The following is a 22308-nucleotide window of genomic DNA, read 5'->3' as shown; positions in this document are numbered from 1 at the left end:
ATATCCCCTGATTTGAGTGTTTGGGAAATGCTTCTCTTCTGATATTCCAGCATTTTATAATTTAAAATTCATTGAGATTAAACCCTTGAAAATCATCCCAATATATTTATCTTTCAAAACAGAGTCATCTGCACAGTCCGATAAAATGTTGTCAAATAACCTTGGTCTCAGGTAACCCTGTTCTTTCCTGTACCATCTTTCTTCCATGTTAGTTTTGCTCTGTTTTGTTGATTTATAGGGGCCATAGTACAGGTATTCACAATGAAAATGCCATATTTCAATTCATTTCACCTTTGTGTCCAGCTTGCAGGGTGAAGGCCATGTTCAACTGCAGCATTTTCTGCTGGTAAGCCAAACGCATCCCATCCCATTGGATTTATCACCTGTCAGCAAAAACAAAAAAACCCCAATGTTATACAACTTTCTGGAATGGGATCAGCAACACATAGAGGCCTCTGAATAATGAACAGCACTTGGCATTCCAGCATTTGCTTTGTCTAAACTGAACTTCTTCCAAACCTGCCAACTATGGCCAGCTTTGCTTTAAAAGATGACTATGAAGTGCACTTGTTACCTACAATGAGATGTTAGAGGGAGTTTAAAGTATTATGCAACAAACTCTCATGAATATTTCAATAAAAGGTTGGCAATGACAAAAACCAACTCTTTTTAAGTTTGTGTGGTGGTAAAAGGCAGCAGTTGATGCTACCACTGGACAGAACCAAATATGGATTCTAAAATACAACATGTTAAGTAAAAATAATTGAACCAATATTTTTATAATTGTAACCGATGTGTAGCCTACTATTTTTTTACTTTGTGTTGAAAAATACAGAAAAATACCCTACAATAACTTTAAATTCACCAGATAAAATTAAGAAGATGAGGAAGAACAGTTTTAGTCAAATTTGATGAAATATCTTTTGAAAATATAGACTACAGACTGACAGATTGTCATTTCATAACCACAAATAAATAAAGGTGTGGAAAAAAGTTTACTAAAAATATAATAGATAATCTCTGTTGAAATAGAGATGTATTTTTCCTGTTAACATGCACATTATTTAGAAATATCTAGTAATACCATAAGTATTCAAAAATTTGTTTTATAATCAAGGAAAGAAAGGCCAATATTTAAGAAGCTGTCATTAAACACGTATATATTGGATACTTGGTAAAGTCAATTCTATTTCTTAACCCATAAATGTGCTATAAATTCAATAATCATTATTAAAATTACACAAGTTTAACAATAGCAAAACATGACTAACATTTTACAAGTTGTATGAAATCAAAATTTTTACCCCTTAAAATATGTATTTATATAAAGAACATGCTTCTTAGTGGCACGTAAGCCAACAACACATAAAAAGGCAATCCCAGCCGTGCTAATCTCATAATATATCTCCATCAGAAAAATCTGCTTTGGAAGCATAAGAGCAACTTTTGCCACTGCTTTGAATTATATTTATTGTTCTTTGCCACCACTTTCTAATCCTCTGACTTAATGTAATATTTCATAAAAAATATGTTATAGACGTGTTTATAAAGATGCCCTAGGCACCAACACAGAGTAAAAGCAACAGGATTTAATAGATGTGACTCTTCAGCATTCTCATTTTCGGTACTGATCTAAAACTAAACCTGCTGTCTATCATTCCTCTGCTGGTGCAGCAAGAAAACCAAAGGTATTAACCTGTGATCATCCGTGATCCAAGCCAGCCCAGTAAGGGCCTCTGCACAGTACATTTTTGATGTCTAAATCTAACAGAAATTGGAATGCTATTCCGTGTTACAAACTTTCCCTAACTACCAGACAAACTATTGTCCCTCACACCATAGTACCAGAAATTATGAATCTTAACTACCTATTTCCTTACATACAGAGGGAGGAGTTTACATGGAAAATATCAGTTGGAGCCCAAACCACATCTCAACATCCCACTGAAGCACACCTCTGCCCAGCCCTTTCTCTCCCTGACCATCCATACACAGGTGAAAACTATTGGTATTAAAGAAAAAAAAAAAGACAGTTATGCTTTACATAAGCTATAAATATCAACAGAATTTTTAATGGACACGTTTAAATACTAATTTATGCAGCTCAGTTCTTTTTGACTGCTAGTATTGCTGACAACCTATCTCTGGACAGATGTGATTAAAAAAAACAATTTTTTTTTTCCACGTATAATAGATATTTTCTCTATTTAAATGCCCTAGACTAATGCCCTACCTTTACATTCCTACAAATGCCTTGTCTTACTACAAATTGATGCACATTAAGTGAGATCAGAAAAAAATCACTCAGTTAATTTTTGTAAAATTTGGCTTCTGATGATCTCCTGGATACAGATAGGCAGCCAAATGCAAGGTACAATCTCATTTCTCATGCTCCTGGGCAAAAAGATGTGGGAAAAACAACTTCACTACCAGCTACAGATTCCCCAAAATGGGTGATGGATGCTCCAGACAGTTCATGTGCCGACATTTTATCACTGTACCATCAGCACTGGAAGGAGTAACCTGTGCACACAGATCTTCCAAATTCTAGCATTGATCAAAAATATCATATTCACTCTTCACATTCAAAAGTTTGATTTAACAACCAATAGCATTCCTCAAGTTAAAGGTCTGAAGAAGTATGCTACTTCAAGTTTCAGTCAGAAAACTGAATTTAAAGAGACATTAAAAACATCCTCAAATTAGCCTCCAGGATAGATCTATTTATGTAGTTGCTATAGAGATGAATGTAATATGCACAGTGGTTTAGAAAATTATTTCAAGTTTATTGTCTCTTTTACTTCTCTACCATGAATGGATTTGAAAGATTTGTGAAATGCGTTTGTCTAAACAACAGGTCAGCTCCTTCTGGCTGTAATCTGCAACAAAAATGCCACAGTCTCCACATAGCATTTGATATTACATCTTAACTCTACTTATTCAACATAAAAATCTGAAGTGAAGAAAACATGCAACTAACATGTTAAAAGTTGGCACAAAGGAAAAAGGACAGTTTGATTGTTCAAAACAAATTAAAAATAGGAAGAATGGAAAGCAGTTTTGAACACCACAGTGTTATTCCTTGTAGCTCTTTGATGGGTTTGTCACTGGCTCTAACTAGCCGAAAACATGGTTGCTCTCTCTAGCAGCACAGATGAGCAGAAGAAAAACAAGTCATCCACTTTCTTGAATGCTGACTTGATTGCTTTCAACAGCAATGTCTAAACCTTATGCAACTGAGGGATCCATTCTACTCACTGCAGTAACCATTCTTCCAAGCATCACTTTTCTACGTAGACAGTATTTTCTCTAAGTCTCGAGTAGAAAGAAAAACAAAGAACGTATCTTGTTAAGCAGGAGGCTGCATAAGCCTAAGGGTGCCTACAGCAGGTAAAAGAAGGCAGGCTGTAGTTTCAGCCATTTTTCAATAGCAGAAGGCAGTGCAATCACCAAAGGCAGCTGTGTTTACCGTCACAATGAAGTGGACCTGTGAACTCTGAAAGTACGTTAATCTTGAACACACATGGCATAACTTCAGATCCTCAGAAGTTCACATGATCAGGCAGGATCAAATATGAAAGACTTGCATTTTCTACCACTTAACACAGTTTGCATGGGAACATAAAACATCACAAGGAAATTATAAAATAGTGCATGGGGAACAAAAGTGCTCAGTAACTACCACACATGGTGGTCTTTTTGGGAACAAATTATTAAAAACAGTTGCATCTTGAAACTGTTCAGATGCCAAAGACTCTGGCTTAAAGCACTTTTAAGAATCATTTCACAGTATGGTCAAATATCTGTTGTTAGCAATGACTAGAGCTCTTTGTGTTACTGTGGGACCAAGAGGAAGAAGACACAGAAACTCCCTTGATTCAATGCTGAGATCTCAGTTCTTCCTCTCAGAGCATTTTCATCTATTTACTGCTGTAACAATCAGCTCATCACACTGAAATCAGCAGGTGAGATCAGTGCACTATATAACACAGAGCTGACAATGATCTCATAACAGTCAGTTCTAAGCCTCCATCAACATAACCAGGACTGGTGATTCAGTGAATTTTCTTCCATCTTTGTATGGACACAAAGAATGTTTGCTCTCCTGATGTGTGCTCAGTATGTCTCAGAACTATGACCAGGGAGCTGACATACTGCTCTTACACTCAGATCAACACACTCTAAATTCTCAAAAAGACAGTAGAATCAGTGTCAGAAAGGCCTGCAAATAAATATATTTAATTCAGAGAATGTGCAATAAAAGAAGATGACCAGAAATGAAAATTAAGAGGGTTGCTGAGTGGTTTGAATTGATACAGCAAAATCTACATTCCTATCCCTACTTATAGTTCCATGACACACTCAATATGAACTAAGCAAAAAAGGCTGACAAAACAGGCAATCCATTATTACAAGTTCCAGAAAACTGCCAGAAAACACCCCTAGCTCCATTGTGGATCTCGCAATTGTGGAATCATAGACACATGAGAGAGTGAGGACTTGCAGTTGGAGAGAGGAAAGGAAAGGATGGCTGCTCCTTCCATTGGCTGCCTACAGTGGGCTGAACTTGTTGAAAATCTAATCTAAACTGACATATTACAGCACACTTTAAATATAAGACCTCTACCTGAGTGAAGCCTAGATTCACTTTTAACTGTTACAGGTAATAGATGCCATTATACAACAGGTAAAAATTACCATCAAACAAACAAACAAACAAACAACTCCCCCAAGCAGATAAAGCACATATTTTAATCTAGAAATAGATTAAAATAAGGAATTTTTGACCAGTGTGTACATTCTAAAAAGGAGTATTTCAATGCTTCTCTGCAACATAGTGTTGCATATTAGGGAAAGCACTTTCAAAATAATCAACCCATACAGATTTCTATCAAAATATAACATGCCTGTTTATTTTTATTCTCATAAAACAGATAATATGAGAAATTATTCAACATTCATAGAGTACCACACGCATTTTGAGAACAAAGTTGTCTTTTGCCTCCTTAATCTCACACATTCTTTTCTAACATAATTACATTTAAAATCATATCTCATTTTCTCTTTGTCTTTCAAAATGAAACAGTGAGCTCATTAATACCTTCAGTACAGGCTATGGGAAAAATGAAATTAAATACGATTCAATTCACACACAATACTTGAAATATTTGCTATTTGATTTATACCACATGAAATAATCTGACAAAAGGACACAACAGCCTCACACAAATAAAGGTGGAGAATAGCCACTAGATCAGAAAACAGGTCTGTATTGAAATAATTCATCTTACTGATCATTAATTATAGAGTTTTAATTCAACTTGCCTGTCTGGCTTCAATACCATTCACTTTTGCAATTTCAAGAATATTAAGATTCACTGCTGAAAGGGAAAACAATTAATGAAAATACACCCAACTTAAAAGAAGATATGTTATGGATAAAAGGAAAATGCTTTTTAACTCATTTACGGGTACTGCAGAAATATCACTGACTATATTCTAATCTCATCTATCCCAGTTTAAGTATAAATAAAGAAAAAATTAGTATAGTGTGATTCTAGCATGCAGGAATTTCACCCTGATTTGATTACAGAAAGGACAATTCTCAGTTTTGTACAACTCTCACATGTGATTGCCTTGCTTTGCTACCAGTCTCATTAAGAAGATATCACAAGAACTATTGAACTGAATCACTATTTACTGATCACTAAGGGAATTATTCTCAGTCCTCTCAGAGGCACAAATTATCCACTTTGGAATTTATCAAAGAAATGTTAATGATAGCATGATAAAGTAATGGTAAATACTTTTTCCCAGAGCAACAGCAGACTGGAAATCTGCCATAGTGAAAATCACCATGGATATCTCTATCATTTCTACACAGCACTCTCAAATAATGAATAGGAAATCACTTCTTTAAAAACTCCTACATTTGAATTCACAACATGCATGGAAATTCACGGAGTAAGCAAAACCAGAAACTACGCATCATAGTTCTGGATTGATTTATTAATAGCTACAAATTTGTAATTTAAAATATATAAACTACTTTTTCATAGCATTTTATAATAAATATGTTTGTAAAAAGATGTAGAGCTCTCCATATGCAAAAACTGTTTTTCAATTGCACGTCAAGAAACATGTCACCCTCAACACATTCTGGAAAGACCAGCTCAGTGCAGTCATGCTAAGTAATCTATATGGCTTACATTTCCCATGCAGAGATTTCAAACTTCATCTTCAGTAATCAAAATGTAAACAAGTTATCTTAAAACAGATGTACTCTACAAATCATTTATCCAGCAACCCAATCCAAGTCCATGACAGCTTGTTTCCCATGCATTGCCTGCAAGTCCTTGAGGAGTGAGCGCCGGAACAAGACAACACTTCACAATGCTATCATCTACAGTTTTTTATTGAAGCAGTATTTCTTTCAGAAACAAGGCGGGGAAAAGAGCAATAGATACGAATTTTCACACTTAAAGTGCTGGTGCAGTACAGGTTCTGGGGAATATCTGTAGAATTCAGTGTGCATTACCTCTCTAGAATATTTTAATTGAAATAAAATCAGACCGTATGGAACTGAAAAAAATCGAATACTAATGTTACATTTTAGAAAAACCAAAACTGTAACAGAACCCAAATGATTAAAAACTTCCCCAGTTAAAATTTCAAAATACTGCCAGTATGTAGAAATCACACAATTGCATTCCAAAGAAGGTCTAAAGGACTTGTAACCCCTTTGTAAATTCTAGCCTATCCTCACTAAAATATTACAAAATATGGGCCAATTCTTGCCTGTTCAGATTAAATAAATATGTAACTAATTTATTGTTTTCTCATTAAGGCATTCTTTATGAAAAATACCTCCACCTTATTCATAAACATAAACTGCTCTCTTAATCATATATTCTTGTCAACTACTTACACACCATAGACGTTTCCCCTCACTGTTTATTAAATAACAAATATACATCATAGTCTGCAGCTTTCCCTGGGAACTGTAAAATCTAAATGTTTTTGTCTGTAATTTTCACGGTAACAGTCCAACATTCCTGTTTGCCTTGCAATTTTTTTTAAATTTCAAAATGAAGGATGCAAAGTTTAAACAACACTGCCGCTCAAAAGTCTTACCCTAACCTTGCATTTGAACGGCTGAAATGGATTCACTTCTACTGAGATTTTTGATTGGAGAAAAAATTAGCAGTCCCTATACTTTCAAACATGCAATATTAAAGCTGAATTTTGAGGAAGAAAAACATAATCAATGGAATATCTTCAAAATTATGCATACTAACAGTTTCGTTTCTAAAGCGTTCCTTCTTTTTATATACTAAAGAATTCCAGTAATTCCTTGAATACAGAGTCAAATTTCTTTTTCTAGGGAATATATCAAGTTTTATGATATAACCATGTCTTAGCCTACAATCATCGTATCTTAAACATCATAATAACCTTTGACAGACTGTACAACCATGAAAAAAGGCAGAGAGAACTTTTAGAGGCTGATAAATTTAATTGCAGAGAAAAAATCAATTATACAGACTCTAATTCTAAGTGATGGAGAAATTAAGACGGGTAATAAAGGAAAAGTTTTTTAAGGTAAATGTAAGTTCCAGCAAGTTAATGCATATGAATAACATAATATCTCTTAATCTGACATACTGAGAAAATCATCTGAGAAATTTTTAATGTCTCTTAATCATAAATGAAAGTTAAAATTCCTTGGCTGCCCACCTTTAGTCACAAATAGATGTTCAAATTCGTTAACATAACAGAAGACACAAGTATTTTTAGAAATCCAGCATGTTCTACAGACACTTCCTCAAAGTAATTTTTATATGAAATATAAAAATATGCTGAAATGCAAGATGTAAAAACTTGAAAAGTCTGGAGAAGTTTTTCTGGAAAAAAATAGGCAAATGTGGAAATAAAAACTTGTTTGCATGGTGGCTCTTACATTTCATTGGAATTATATTACCTTTTAACTTTTCTCCAAAAGTTTCTATTAAAGGTGCCTACTTACCTTGTATTCAAGTTTACAACTAGAGCATGCTACTGGATCTAGATAATTATTTTCACTTTATTTTCACAAGTACAACAAGAAGAAAGTTTTCATCTTTCTGAACAGCAATTTACTGTCTACCTTCTCTACTATTGATAAGAGATGGCTACATCTTGAAATGACATTTCATCAATTGTCTTAACATCAAGCAAGAATCAAGCACTCCTTCAAACGCCTCATTAGCTCAATTTTTTTTAGTGAGATCCAAGTTCTGGTCATTCAGGGGAGTCAGAAAAGGTAAGTGCTATAATAGACACTGGAGTCTTTTTCTCATTTAAAGTCTAAGGCAGTTATTTCTTTTTCCTTTTTTCCTTTAATTTTGAAAGTCTAAGAATGTATATCTGTAAAGCAGTAGCAAGTATTCAGTGCATAGTAGGTTCATCACTGGCATAAAACACATAGTATTTGGAAAGACAGCACACTGAATAATGCAGTGACGGTACCTATCAGAGTCTCATGGATGGTGACAAATCCAGGAATTGCTCCTCGCACTTAGTAATACTAAGTTCTAACACTAGAACTAACAATTCTTTCTCAATTTTGTCTTCTTTGTACTTTTTTCAGGTTGATACCTATATTCTTGAGCTGCTCCTTCTCTCTTCCTGTCATCCTAGATCCTTGCCTATGCTATTTTTCTCTTTTTGTTCCCTTCTCTTTCCATATTCCTCCTTCCTACTGTTTTCCCAGATTCTTCACATTTTCCCTCTACCAAATGTCTTTCCTCTGTGGCTGTCACTCAGGCCACAGCTCTCCCACACCTTCCTTACATCCTTCAAATTTTTCCTTGCCAGCCTTTACTGCAGAATGCCAGCCAGGGTCCCACTGCAGACTGAAGGGACAAGGCTCTCAGCTACCCCTTCAACCTAATGGAGAGACAGAAGGGAGCGAGAGAAAAATTATGGCAGACATGGGGGAAACCAGAAAACACAGAAACATGGAAGGGAAAATGAGTTTCTCCTTGTAGATGTAGCAAGAGAGTTAGGCTTAGCCTACCTTGTAGGCCTACACCTTCAGAAGACATTTCATATATATGAGCAAGGCTGAAACGGGCAAGCCAAGGGGTCAGATGCTACAGAACAGAAACTTTCAGCTACACATACATGACATAAAATGTGGCATAATCATATTCATCTGACTTGCAGAAGTCACAAAAAGAAGAGGATTCTCTCCTAGCTGGCACAGAGGCTGTCCCTCTGTGTCTGACAAATGGCATGAACTGTTTCTCAGGAGCAGAAGTGGGAAAAGTAGTTGATTTTGGTGGTCTGTTTTCTCTTGCCAGGTACATACTTTCCTCCCCCCTGGTCCCACCCAGATAGCAGGGGGGGCTGTCAGTCTCCTCTCACAGAAACTGTGTGGCCCACAGGACTCAGTGACACTGTGCCACCCATCAGCAGATTCAGGCATCTCATACAGTATCAGCTGTTATCATCTGAGGTAGCTTCTAACCAACTCTTACCAACTGTGAGTTCTGAATGTCACCGGCTTTAATAAAATTCTCAAATTTCAATATTCAAAGCTTCATGGGTCATTATCTACACATCTGTAGCACATTTTCCACTTACATGGATTTTAGAAAATGCTAATTTCCTGATTAATTATAATATTAAAATATAAAAAACCCCCACCCAGTCCTACTACCACTGATGTATTCTTACCTGCATCCCTCTCATTTTCTGGAACCGAGCTACTGCATCACTTATAGTGTAGACACGAACATGGCCCATGTGAAGCTTTCCAGAAGGGTATGGGAACATAGAAAGCACATAAAATTTTGGTCTTGATTTCTAGAAAGAAATTTTTAGAAACTAGTAACTATATGAGTTAGCATTTCACTTGAATAAATACATGTGCACATTATAAACTACTACACAACACCATAAAGAGAAACACAGTTCTGCTGGAACTGATCCAAGTGAGCACTGACAAAGTTCATTGGATCAAATTCTTTGGGGCTGTACATGGAGATGTTTAGTAGACTTTGCTGCCATCTCATCAATTTATACTGACACTTCTATGGCACTTGAATGTTATGAAAATTAATTCACTTTTACTAAAAAAAACCTATATTGACAGAACTGAAGCTTAACAAAGCACCATTGCCACCGTAGCATCTGCAACTGATTATCTACGTGTTCTTAGTCTGCCCCAACAAAAACATGACAACACAGCAGATTAAATTGCTCTCATAACAGTTTAAATATCTACAACAAACTCAGAGCTCCTGGCCAGTTGCTTTTTGTCAGCTGAACTGCAGTAACTCCCAGAGTGACTACATCATTTGCAATTGCATGAACATCTGCTAAAGGGAAACTGTTCAGTTTCACATCTTGTGAACAATATTTTGCATAATGAAAAGAAACTAAAATTTTCATTTACTTAGGTTTAATTAAAATGACAAACGTTACAAAGAAATCACAAATCCTCTCTCACATCAATTATTCCTAATACATCTTGATTACCACCGAATTCATTAATACTTGCTGAATTCTTACATTATTCTTTCTTTCATTAATAATAAAAAAATTACAGGCAGCTTTCAACTTTTACTGTTCTGAATAAAACTCTAATAGTATTTGTCAAATAATATTTCTTTATCACTTTTGTTCAATCACAGAAAAATAATAAATGAGTATTTCATTGCAACAATACACACTATTTGCCTTTTAATATGAGATATTGTTAAATCTACTTCAACTGTAAGGATAAAACAAAAGTATCATTAAAATACAATTTAGAACTTAGCATATGTATGCCATATATGATTCCAATGCATACACATATGTATCAAAGACACAAGTCTATATTAATGCTTTGCCTGCTACAGGTATACATGCACACCATTTCAGCTGTTTTCTTCCCCAGAAAAAGCAAGCTCTTTTTTCTCTTCAACATTTTGACAGAATTATTTTTTTTATCAGAGAAAAGGCACATTTTAGGGGAGATGAACAAAAGAACACAAAAGGCCATAAAAAGTAGTTTTTATCTATTGTGACAGAATAATTGTGAAGGCAAAAAGAATCACAGACTGAGATACTGTTGTTTTCAAGATCTTTTATTGCATGGGAAAACTTCGTTTTTCTTCAAGTCACTTACTATTCCTATGAGACTATAAACCAGAAAATATGAAAAAATAATTTTCCCTTAACACAGACTTTAGTGAGTCATAGGGTGTAGTGTAATAGAATTGTCATGACATTGGGAACGGAATCTTGAGAAAACTGTTTACAAAAGTTATGAATAGATGTTTCTTTTAACTCTTTAAATAAATAATTGTGAAATACTGTATAATATGCAAAGAAAGAATTGATTACTTAAACACATCCTAAAATTACAAGTTTATACTTTGCCTATCACTGTATTTTTCCTCAGGATTTGTTTATTTATTTTTATTTATTTCATTAATGTTTTTTAATCATCTGCAAGAAAGTATTTTCCCCTGAAATGTAATGCACATCTAATCATTATAAGCCATCTGTACTAAGTAAATTTCATTTAATTCCATTCAAAGAAAATAAAAATATCAAACATATAATCTCCAAATTTCTCATAATGCTTACATCAGTTTCTGAAATTCTGCAGAACTGATCCTTTATTCTTGGGAACCACCAATTTTCAACTCGCTTTCTTGTCTCCAACCCATAGTTTTTTTCCCATTTCCCCGTCTCACTGTAAATAGTTCTCACACAAGCAGGAACCAGTCTTCTCTGCCACTTAATTAATCCCAGGAAGCCATTTAGTTGTTTCTTCAAACATGAGGAACAAGGGCCAACTCTTTGATAAGCCGACTGCATTCTTAAGGTTATGGTATCTGGAAAGACAAAAATATGTATTTCATGCTGCATTACATAACAAGAACTCAATGATGATTATGATTATATTTAAAATTAGTAGCTATGAAACTATTTTAGCTTGACTTGGAGTACTCAGCTGCTTTCCACAGAACATGCATTTTATTTCTGTGTCTGAATTAAAAAGTAAGTATTTTTTAGTCAAGAGATCTAACTGTGGCCTTTGCACAGAACAAAACTATTGTGTTAGGTATCTTATCTAATAAAATAAAATTCTTGCATTCAGTCTCCCATAAAGGCATAATCAGTGAATTGAAGGTTCCAGAAGCGCCACTGCCTGAATAGAAGATGGCTAACACGGTGTTAGTAAAAATTCAGAATGAGACAGAGAGAAGAGGAAGTTGGATGAAATTATACTGTAAAAATACTGAATTTGTCATCACTGAAAAGAGGTGGGGGAGGATAACTATAATTAGTAGATTTCAACCAGATATTCTAATCCAACTATTTTGCTAAGGCTTTCTTTTTCAACTAAAAATCCAGTTAACTCCTCAAATGCTTTAGAGAGAGTCTTCTAAAACTACTCAGATGGGAGAAAGATCAAGCAATTTCCACATTTGGGATCAGTCTCAACAAGATATTTGCTGATTTTACTTCTTACAGCAGGAAATATGGCATTAAACGAACCTTTACACTGAGATTTCCTCCTTATCCTGACTGCCTTTTTTTTTTAATGGCATTTTTATATATCAGTATTTCCTATCCTCTGTGGTTGGTTTTGGTGTCTTGGTGGTGTTTGTTTTTTTTTTTAATTTTGCCCAATACACTTGTACCAAACTAGCTATTTCAGTCAGTTCAGAATTTTCCTTGCAAAGTTACATCAGTAAAATGTCAGTGTAGAGAAACTCTGTATAAGAAAAGATTTTACTTTTGCATTTCCTGTAAGGCAGAAACATTATCAGTAGAAATAATTGCTATAGCCTATACCTAAATTAGATCCCCAGCAAACTAGTGGGAGTTATGCTTCCTTTAACTTTCACCATATATGCATATACAAACTCTCTCTGCCTGTCTCATTACCTATCTATAGAATTGCTCCTTTTCTCTCTTACTTATCAAGAAGGATCTTATAAGTTTTTTCACTTATGTCACACCAGTGCTTTGAATTTCTTCTTGCTACCCTCCATAATCTCTCTCATTTGTAATTAAAACAAATCCAGGACTGTACTCAGGATTCCCAGTGCAGGTGCACAAGTCATTCAAGAGACTCCACCTCCCCCCCTCCATAACATCATACTCATCTCAAAATCAGCATTTCAGTACTCCAAAGTTTTTTGCTTATTTTAACTAGTTATTTCCTTATTACTTATGTCTTATTTATACTGATTTATGTTACAACAGAAAGGAGTGCTTCCTTATGCAAGCCAATTTCAGCACTGATGATTTATAAAGCAAGTATGCTTCACTGAAGGGAGACTAGTGGATGAGAGGATACAGTCTCAAACTGCACAGGGGGAAGTTTATGTTGGACATCAGGAAGAATTTCTTCCCAGAAGGGGTGATTAGATATTGGAATGGGCTGCCCAGGGCCATCCCTAGAGCTGTTCAAGGAAATACAACACGTGGCACTCAGTGCCATGGTCTGATTGACAAGATGGTGTTCAGCCATAGGCTGGACTCAATCTCAGAAGTCTTTTCCAACCTTATTGACTCTGTGATTCTGAGACGGAAACAACACAGACCCTGTGCCTGTGCACAGCTCAAGGCAAGCTCACCAGCCAATGTCATGTCTGAGAGGATACATTTGGGTGACCTCGGGCCCTACAGGTCACCCAAGCAGGGGTCAGAGTAATGGGTGGGAGTGAGAAAACAGCCAGAGCCAGGGGCACACAGCACCAGCGCTAAGCTCAATCAAACAAATGGAATTTCAGGATGAGAAAGAACTGCAGTGTCCTTCCCTCTCCCAGGTACTGCCATGCACAAGTTGCAATGGTCAGCCAGCCATGCCTTGAGCCAAGCCATGATGGATGGCACAGACGATAATCAAATTCAAAAGACACGTCACTAAGCTGTTTTTCCTTTCCAGGCTTGTGTGCACGGGACTAGAACAAGCAGAGTGCCCTGCCCTGCCCCAGTTAAGGGCACTCCAGCCCAACGCTGAGTGGGTCTTCCACGGAGCAGGTTATGAGCCTGAAACTCTCTTATTCAGGCAAGTGTGCCAAGAAAGGAGGAAGGGGTTGGTCTGATAGAGAAATAAACGTCCTCAGCTACAAGGGACCCACAAGGATCACCGACTCCAACTCCTGGCACTGCACAGGACACCCCGAGTCACACCATGTGACTGAGAGCATTGTCCAAACACCTGAACTCTGTCAGGCTCGGTGCCGTGACCACTTCCCTGGCGAGCCTGTTCCAGTGCTCGACCACCCTTTGGGGGAAGAACCTTTTTCTAATACCCAATCTAAACCTCTTCTGACACAGATAACGTTTGGAAAGATTCAGTAAACACGTGGGAGATTGAATTAAGGTCCTGGAAACTGCTTGACGAGGCCCAGCACATTTCACTCAGCCCAGGTGGGGTGTCCCGCCGCTGGAGGAGAAGCACGCATGGGGAGCAGGCAGCTCCATAGGCGGGACTGAGCGAGCGGGGTAGCGGTGATGGAGGGAAGGCTGGAGGAGAGGGCAACTCCGGGGGCAGAGGACGGCCAGGACAGCCGGCTGGGCGCGGGCAGGGAGCCCAGAGGAGCGGGCTTTGGGAAGCCGCAGGCAGCGGGTTTAGCGCGGCCCCGGCGAGCGGGGGGCACAAGGCGGGGTCGAGCCGGGGGGGGACCGTTACCTGCGCGCGCCCTCCCTCAGCTCTCCCGCCGGGCCGCCGGCGCCGCCATCTTGGCGTGTAGATGTCAGAGCGAGGCGGCGCCTCCGCCTGTGGCACCGCCCGGCGGGGCGGGAGTTCCGCTCAGGGAGCGAGTGGGAAGAGCTTCCCCGTCTTCTTAATGCAAAGCGGAAAGGTAGAACCGTAGTAAATAATAATAATAATAAAATTAATTAACCGGAGTTGAGCTCTGTATAAGATGCACAGAGCTTGTTCGGTCTTGAGAAGAGACGGAGAGAGGGGCCCTCATTCATGTCTATAAATATCTAAGGCGGGGGTGCCAAGAGGGTATTTCTAGGCTCTTCTCGGTGGTGCCGTGCAGTAGGACGCGAGACAAGTGCTGTAGGCAGCAGCTGACGCACAGGAAGATCCAGCTGAACGTGAGGAAGAGCTTCTTTGCTGTGCAGTGACCCTGCACTGGAACATATTGTGCAGAGAGGTTGTGGAGTCTCCCTCAGCTGAGATATTTGGGAACCGTCTGGACACAATCCTGTGCCGTGTGCTCCAGGATGATCCTGCTTGAGCAGGGAGGTTGGAGCAGACGACCCACTGTGGTCCCCCTCAACCTGACCTTTTCTGTGTGATTAGTTTTGCTCCGCTCCACAGCATATAGAGATGCCCTGGTAAAGTGACTGTATATGTTAGGGCTAGATTTCAGTAATTGTATTTACCTTCTGGGGTTTTTTTGTTTGTTCGTTTGTTTTTTGTTTTGTTTTGTTTGTGTTTGTGGGTGGGTTTTTTTGTTTTTTGGGATTTTTTTCAGATTCTGAAATAAAGGCAATAGTTGGGAGATTTTCTTAAAATTTTTTTTGGTGATTTTTTTTGACTAGTCAGAGCAGGAAAGGTACTGCAGTCCTGAAATTCCACGTCTTGGAATGAGCTCAGCTCTAGTGCAGTGTGCCTCTGGCTGTCATCTGATCTAACCTCCCTGCTCCAATAGGGTCATCCTAGACAACATGGCACAAGTCAATACAGGCAGTCTAGCACAGTATAATTAATTCTACCTCTGCCTGGAAAGCAACATCTCACCGTATTGTCAACACTGTGGAGTTCAGAGTTGGTTTTAATTACTGCAAGTAACTTGTAGTAGCCTCCAAGGAACAAGAAATATTTTTTTTTATTTCCCCTGTGTTTGTGCCCTTTTGTTGCTGGCAAGGTTGATTCCTTTCATTTTTAGACCTTCACTGTTATGTCTTCAACACAGTTTAAACAGACACTTGCTGTTTATGCAGTGCAATGCCTACAGTAAAGTCAACCTTCTTATGTGACTAAAAATAAGTATTTACTGAATAAAAGCTTTCCACTTGGTTGTGTGTACCTGTCAAGTGTGCTTAAATTATAACCTTTTCACCACAAAAATGAACAGAGAGCAGCTCTGATGGTTACCCCGCTTCTCCATGATTCTATGCATAATTTTATTTTGCTTTCCAGTTGATCCCCCTGTCAGCGAGTGATAGTGATTTGGCTTTAACAGGCCTTCCATCCCAAATTTCTCCCTGAGCTGCTGTGTGAGTTCCTGGACTAAGGGAGGATGAAGCTTTTTGTTGTGTGTGGGGACAGGCAGAGCAGTGCCTGGCTGGGTCCCTTCCCCAGGATAAATAAGAGCTCATGACCAGCTGGGACATGTTTTCAACTTACAGGATTATTTCCCCTTGCACTGGCCTTAACCCCTACACTCTCCTGATTCACATCCAAGTGAAAGGATGAAAATTATGTCAGAAAGGTTAGCAGACTGGGTGAGACCACAAGAAAAAGCCAGTATAAGATTTTGGTGCTTTGGCGTGGTTTTGGCTGTCCTCTTGACATCCTGAGACAATTATTCATTGCCATTTCTAGGCACTGCTGGCGTGGGGTCTTGACAGTGTTTTTGAAATGGTGCTCCCAAACAGTCAGTGCTTTATAGATAAGTAACTCCTACCTTAAATAAGGCAGTAAAAAGCCCCAAATACCAAACAACAGTGAATGTCTGGTTTGATTTTGGCCTTCATGTATTATCACACTATGCAGAATACAATGCTATTCTTTTCGTTCCTTCTCAGAATGTTTCTGGTTGGTCTTTGTTTTTCTCACCTAATTTCAGTTTCTGTTTGCAGAAAATCTTGTACCTTGTCTAGCTTCGTTTGATATTGGCTGATTTTCTCACTATTAGAATCCAGATTGCACAATAAGCTCCAATAAAATCAACAGAAAGTGACATAAATTAAATTTCAGTATATTCTCAGAGTAAGTTTCCAGTAGTATCTTTACAGGAGTCACCTTTTACATGTTCTAAGTAGCACACAATTCAAACCCATGTCAAACCTGCTTGACTTGTTTTTGTTAGCAGCTAATAAAAGTCATACCAGTAAAGTCCTTCCAGAAGGAAGTAAGAATATTATATGATTTGGGTATTTATTTTTCTCCAGTTTATTTTATTAAATAGTGTCTGCAAAATGGCACCTATAGCCAAGACTTAGTACAATACTTGCCATTTCATCAGAATCCCAGGATAGATTTCAATTCAATCAACCCAGTTTGGTTTGTTGGTTAATATGGTAAACAGAGAAGAGCTAGAGGCTCCACATGGGCCCAAACCTAAATAAGAGCTCCTCAGGTATGGCAGGTCTACTTTTGTGTATAGCATATATCTAACTTTCTAGGAAGCATTCAAGATTGTGATTAATTTAGTATTAATCTAAACAGATTATCCTCAGCTTTGAGCAAATCAAATACGTAAGTAGATTGTCAGGATGGAAAAGCAATGTTTTAGTGAAATGAATGGATTAAAAAGATAAGACAAAAGTCTAACTACTCAATCAGCTATAATCTTGATGGCAGAGCATGAAAAATATAGGTCAATATGTTTAATGTTAGATACTTCAACAGCCCAGAGATTGAAATGCATTTTTAAAATTGTAATTCTAAATTTGAGGCAGTAATTGGACTTTCAAAATGTTTTCAAGACAGTAATCCTCTCATTATTTTGCTATTTTTTTCTCCCTCTGAGCTCTGTGGTGTTTTCCCCAGTTGAGGTAAAGAACACTACACACACAAAGTAAAGAGGTTTTCATTTGTGAGCAAGGACAGACAGCTGCTCCACATCACCTTCCTTCCCTTTGGAAGTGGAAATCTCTCAGGTTCTTGAGCAGAATCTTGTAGCAATCATGAATCGTAGCAGTGAGCTATACGGCACATCATATGAATGAAAATGAAACCCAACAATTCCTTGATAGCTCAGGCAAGAGTTGGACACACTGCCCACTGACCTGTCTCTCCTTTTTGGGCCAAATTCATGCAGAGTGTGGAGAGCAAGCAGGCACACAAGCCCTAAAGTGAATCAGATTTTTCCAAACAGGGTACCTAACCCGCTATCCCATGGTGTCCACCTTCCCTACCTGCTTCCTAACCTGGTCTGTTTTCTCAGTCTCGTTTCATTATGGGAAATTCATGGTATAGAAATATTTGTATTTCCTTTAATAATCATAAACTATTCCCCATCAGGCTGATAGTCCCCTGATTTCTTTTTTTAGACTATGCACTAATGTGTTTGTTAGCATTTTTGTTAGTCCTCATAAAGCCTGGAGCTGATTGGGTAATTAGGTAATTCATTAGTTCCTGTATGGGTGTCACAATCCGCCAACACAGGCGAGGGTCGTGATGCTTCGTTTTTGGGAGGTGCAAAAGGCAAACAACAGGGGACAAATCAATTTACTCACAGCAATGCATTTTTATTAAATGCCAACAACTCAGTTGCGATAGAGGGGAGAGATACAGGAAACAAAGTATAGAAAGAAAAAAAGGGGGATGGGGGAATAGCTACAACAGATGAGACGGACATCCTCCTGGTCCTCAGCCAATAGACAGGTCTTCATCCGTGGGGAGATCTCAAAAGCTTCTCCAGAGGGTGGCTTTTTTATAGTCCTTTTCCAAAGCAAGTGGCTTGTGGCCAAGAGGTGGGAAGATTTATGGACCATTGTGAGGTGCTCTGAGAGGCAGGTGCGGACATGCAGCTTTCAGTTGGTACCATGACAGCAGGTCCAGTGAGCACAACACACCTGCAAACAGTCACTTGGCAAGTATCCACCTGGATCAGGCCAGAAAACCACTGTCCAAAGCCAACCAGGGTGGGGGTCCTCGGGGTCTTCTTGCAACAGTCGTGAGGCAAAAATGAGGGAAACTCAGGACCGTCTCTTACAATGGGAAATGTGCAGAAGTGCCCTAGTTGCCTGTCATTTAAATAGACATGGCTCCCAGATTTCTGTACAATTTTGCTTTGGCTGATAGTTGCCAGAATTGATGTTTGTGCTTCCTGGCATTCCTGTTTTTTAGCTCCTACATCAACAACATTAGTATTTTTTTCAGCTTCCTACAAAAAGAGGATTAAAACCCAGCATTTGGAATACAAAATAATTTTTATCTCCTACTTCAAATCGCAGCCCCATTTCATGTAATTAAAGAATTTGTTTGGGTATTTTTTCCATCCAATTCTGTGAATGTGACTTGTGCTACTGAGTTTCATTTTGCTTACATATACACATATTTAGTGGTTTTGCTTTAAAACACAAGTTCACATAAAAAAATGCAGATGGTTGGATTGCAGGGGTGTGAAGAATATCACTTGAGAATATAAAAAACGCAAGAAATTCATAGACTAAATTTAAGAAAAATCCTTTCAAACCCTATCTATCTGAGACCAGATCTCAAAGGAAAGAATTCTGAGTGAGACCAAAAAGATCAGTAGAAGCTTCACTTTTGCAGTGGATTTTATTTTAAAAGCACTCAAGTACTGTGGTAGTGGAAGAATAAACACTTGAAAGAGGTAGAAGAAGCAGAGTTATACTTTTGGGATAGAAAGGAACGGATTTGGGCAAGACTGGTAACATTACTAGGGGTGGAGCTTAGCCTTTAAATTGTGAGTTTTGGTAACTCATAACATGTATTACTTGTATTACAGGTATTAGTCTTTGATGCCCACTTTAGGTGGGGACTGGCCTTGATGACAGAGGAGTTTCTTATCATCCAAACCAACACAAGATTTGTAATTCTTTAATATATCAAAATGAAGAACTCATGCAATGCGTCAGTGGAAGAGGAGATCGGCTGTATAAGAAGTCAGAAACCTGCCTGCCCCATCCAGTGCATGGTGACCAGGATGGTCCTGTTTGGTTGGAATATATCTGTGCCTGTTCCCATTCCACTAATTAGAACACTGAATATTATGGAAGAATTTTGAAAACATGCAAGATCCAGACTCAGTTGAGTCGTATTTACCAGCATTGTTTTAGGAGACTGATGTTGGTACCCTGAGCCTGAAGCTGGGACATGGGGCTGAGTAATTTTTAAGACCTAGGTGAGCCTTATTCTCAGGAGATTTATGCAGCACTTATATTGTGTTATTTACAGAAGGGTGCATTTATCCCAAACGCACATCCTCCATGTTCCACACGAAGGTGTTGGACCAGTGACAGTCAGCAGCTTCTTACTGATTCAGACTAAAAGTGTGTGAGTAGGTGTGTGTGCATGTAGGGGGGAGAAGTTATCAGAATCAATGCACCTTTACTTTTTTGCCTTTCATCAACAGCTTGGTTTTCAAACAAAGTAATTAGTACTGTATTTTCGTCTTGGCCATCTCATAATGCACTAGCAACATTTTGCTGTTGGTTGGAACTAGTTATACATAGTGGCAAGCAAAACTACCCCTTTGCAACATTCAAAGCTACACATTTATTGCTTTTAATCTCAAAATAATTTTATGTAAGACTGTTTAAAACTTTGAATTTACAGTCATTTACTGGGAGTAAGAGCTCAATCCTTGTGAGCTGGTGGGCTCTGGTCACAGTGACACCATATTGTCATTAAACTATCTACAGCTCAGGGGCATCTGGGAATATTATGCCTCCTTATTACAGCTGGAAATGCAAGTTTTGGAAACCTGTTTTTTCATTCTTCTGTCTTTCTTGCAGTGTATCATTTCAGATGGTATATTAGTTGTATGCCAAGAGGCAGGTGAGTCCAGCTGCTTGAGGCCCTTAGCAAAGGCTGCCACATTGCTGTGGTACATATCCTCTCTCACATGTGTGGGGGAGAGGATCATCCATCTGGACAGCCACCTTACAAAGAAGCACTGCACCTCTCTTCCTCCACCTCCTCTCACAATAAATTTTCGTATTACAAAAGTGTGTGCTACCATGTCAGACAAGAAGGAATAACAAGACAGGCACTTGTTAATTAAACACTTGTCATATGTTGACCTTTCCTTCCTTAAGAAACAGGCCCTCATATTTAAAATAGATGGTGAATGGATGTTTTCTGTTTACCGTGACTGTTAAAACAGCTTTTTTCACTAATGGACAAACTTCATCATTGCAATTATCCAACAACTAGATTGCACTTGAACTTTGTAAAGATATCAGCAGAAAACAGTTTGAGTGCCGGATGAAACTGTCCTCCACTGGGCTTCTCTTGGTGGCTGTCAGCTGGCCCCAGAAGAAGTGGAAAAGGAGGAAGATATCTCCAAGTCTTAAAATTAATTAGTATTAATTAATCCTTATTGTATGGACAAGTGAAAATGGTAGTATTTCCTTAAAAAGCTCAGTGCAGTTTGGAAGTTGTTTTGTACAAATATTTACATGTATGTGTATATGTTGCTTATGTGTATATGCAACACCCAACACTCATATGCACGTACATGTATGTATACTTGTGTTTTCTATCTATAAGCCTATCAACCTGCCCCAGATGGAAGTGGACATGATCTACCTTAGCTTTCTGCTGTACTTCTACATACGGTAAAATTACCAAAGGACAAAGAATGATTAAATTATTATTTTTAGTTAAGCATAAAGCAAGATGTAAGAGGCCTGGGTTTACAAAGGGGACATGGTGCCAGAATAACCTGATGGCTTCCTTTAAATGAGATAATGGATTTTCCAAAGTAGAAAATGCGGTAAATCTCATTTGTACCTTAGCAAAGTAGTTGATACACTCCTATATGGGAAAATACTAATGAAGCAAACAAACGCGAGGGTTAACAGATGACATGAAACGTGTGGAAGAACTGACCAATGGGAAAGGGCAGAGGAAGAGAAAGAAAAGAGAATCAAGAAACAAGTTATAGTGAGTTCCTCAAGGGTCAATTTTAGGACCAGTGCTGGTAATATTTTTATTAAGGACATTAGCATATAAAGTCAGCGAGCTCTTGAAATCTGAAGATGGAGTGGCATAGCTAACATGTAAGGCCTATCATTTGTGGAAACCTTTCTGACTCTGACAGATAAGTGGAAGAGATGTTTAATTAGAACAGAATTTCAGAGTGTACACTTCAGGCTTAATGAGGAATTTCTCTAAGGGAGACAAGAGGTGACTCAGGTGGAGAGAGCTCTGGATGTCAGAGATGATCACAGAGTGACTGTGAATCGACCATGGGATGAAGCCATGAAGAAGATGTTTGTGGCCATAGCATGTATCAGACAAGGTATTTCCAGCAGAAAGTGAAAGCTTCATTGTAGAAGGCATGGGTGAATGCATATCTGCAACACAACTGCTTCCACATTTCTCTGAAAGATATTAATTAATCTGCACCAAAGCAGAGGTACCATAAAACA

At 38.2% G+C, this 22308-nt stretch overlaps 1 protein-coding gene across 1 annotated transcript in view; it reads right to left on the bottom strand.

Annotated features, from left to right (window-relative positions):
- The window catches only part of LARS2 (leucyl-tRNA synthetase 2, mitochondrial), an 83035-nt gene extending 68229 nt beyond the window's left edge, over positions 1-14806 (bottom strand). Inside the window, exons 1-4 of the mRNA XM_014889646.2 lie at positions 14690-14806; positions 11623-11873; positions 9721-9849; positions 292-383 (exon numbers count right to left, since the gene is read on the bottom strand). Coding sequence (XP_014745132.1) covers positions 292-383; positions 9721-9849; positions 11623-11856 — 455 coding nt within the window. The 5' untranslated portion in view covers positions 11857-11873; positions 14690-14806. The remainder of the gene's footprint in view (positions 1-291; positions 384-9720; positions 9850-11622; positions 11874-14689) is intronic.
- Between the last annotated feature and the right edge of the window lie 7502 nt (positions 14807-22308).

Source organism: Sturnus vulgaris, chromosome 1 (assembly GCF_052056855.1).
Source record: "Sturnus vulgaris isolate bStuVul1 chromosome 1, bStuVul1.hap1, whole genome shotgun sequence".
In the NCBI taxonomy this organism is placed as follows: domain Eukaryota; kingdom Metazoa; phylum Chordata; class Aves; order Passeriformes; family Sturnidae; genus Sturnus; species Sturnus vulgaris.
This window is presented reverse-complemented; position numbering and strand designations above follow the sequence as displayed.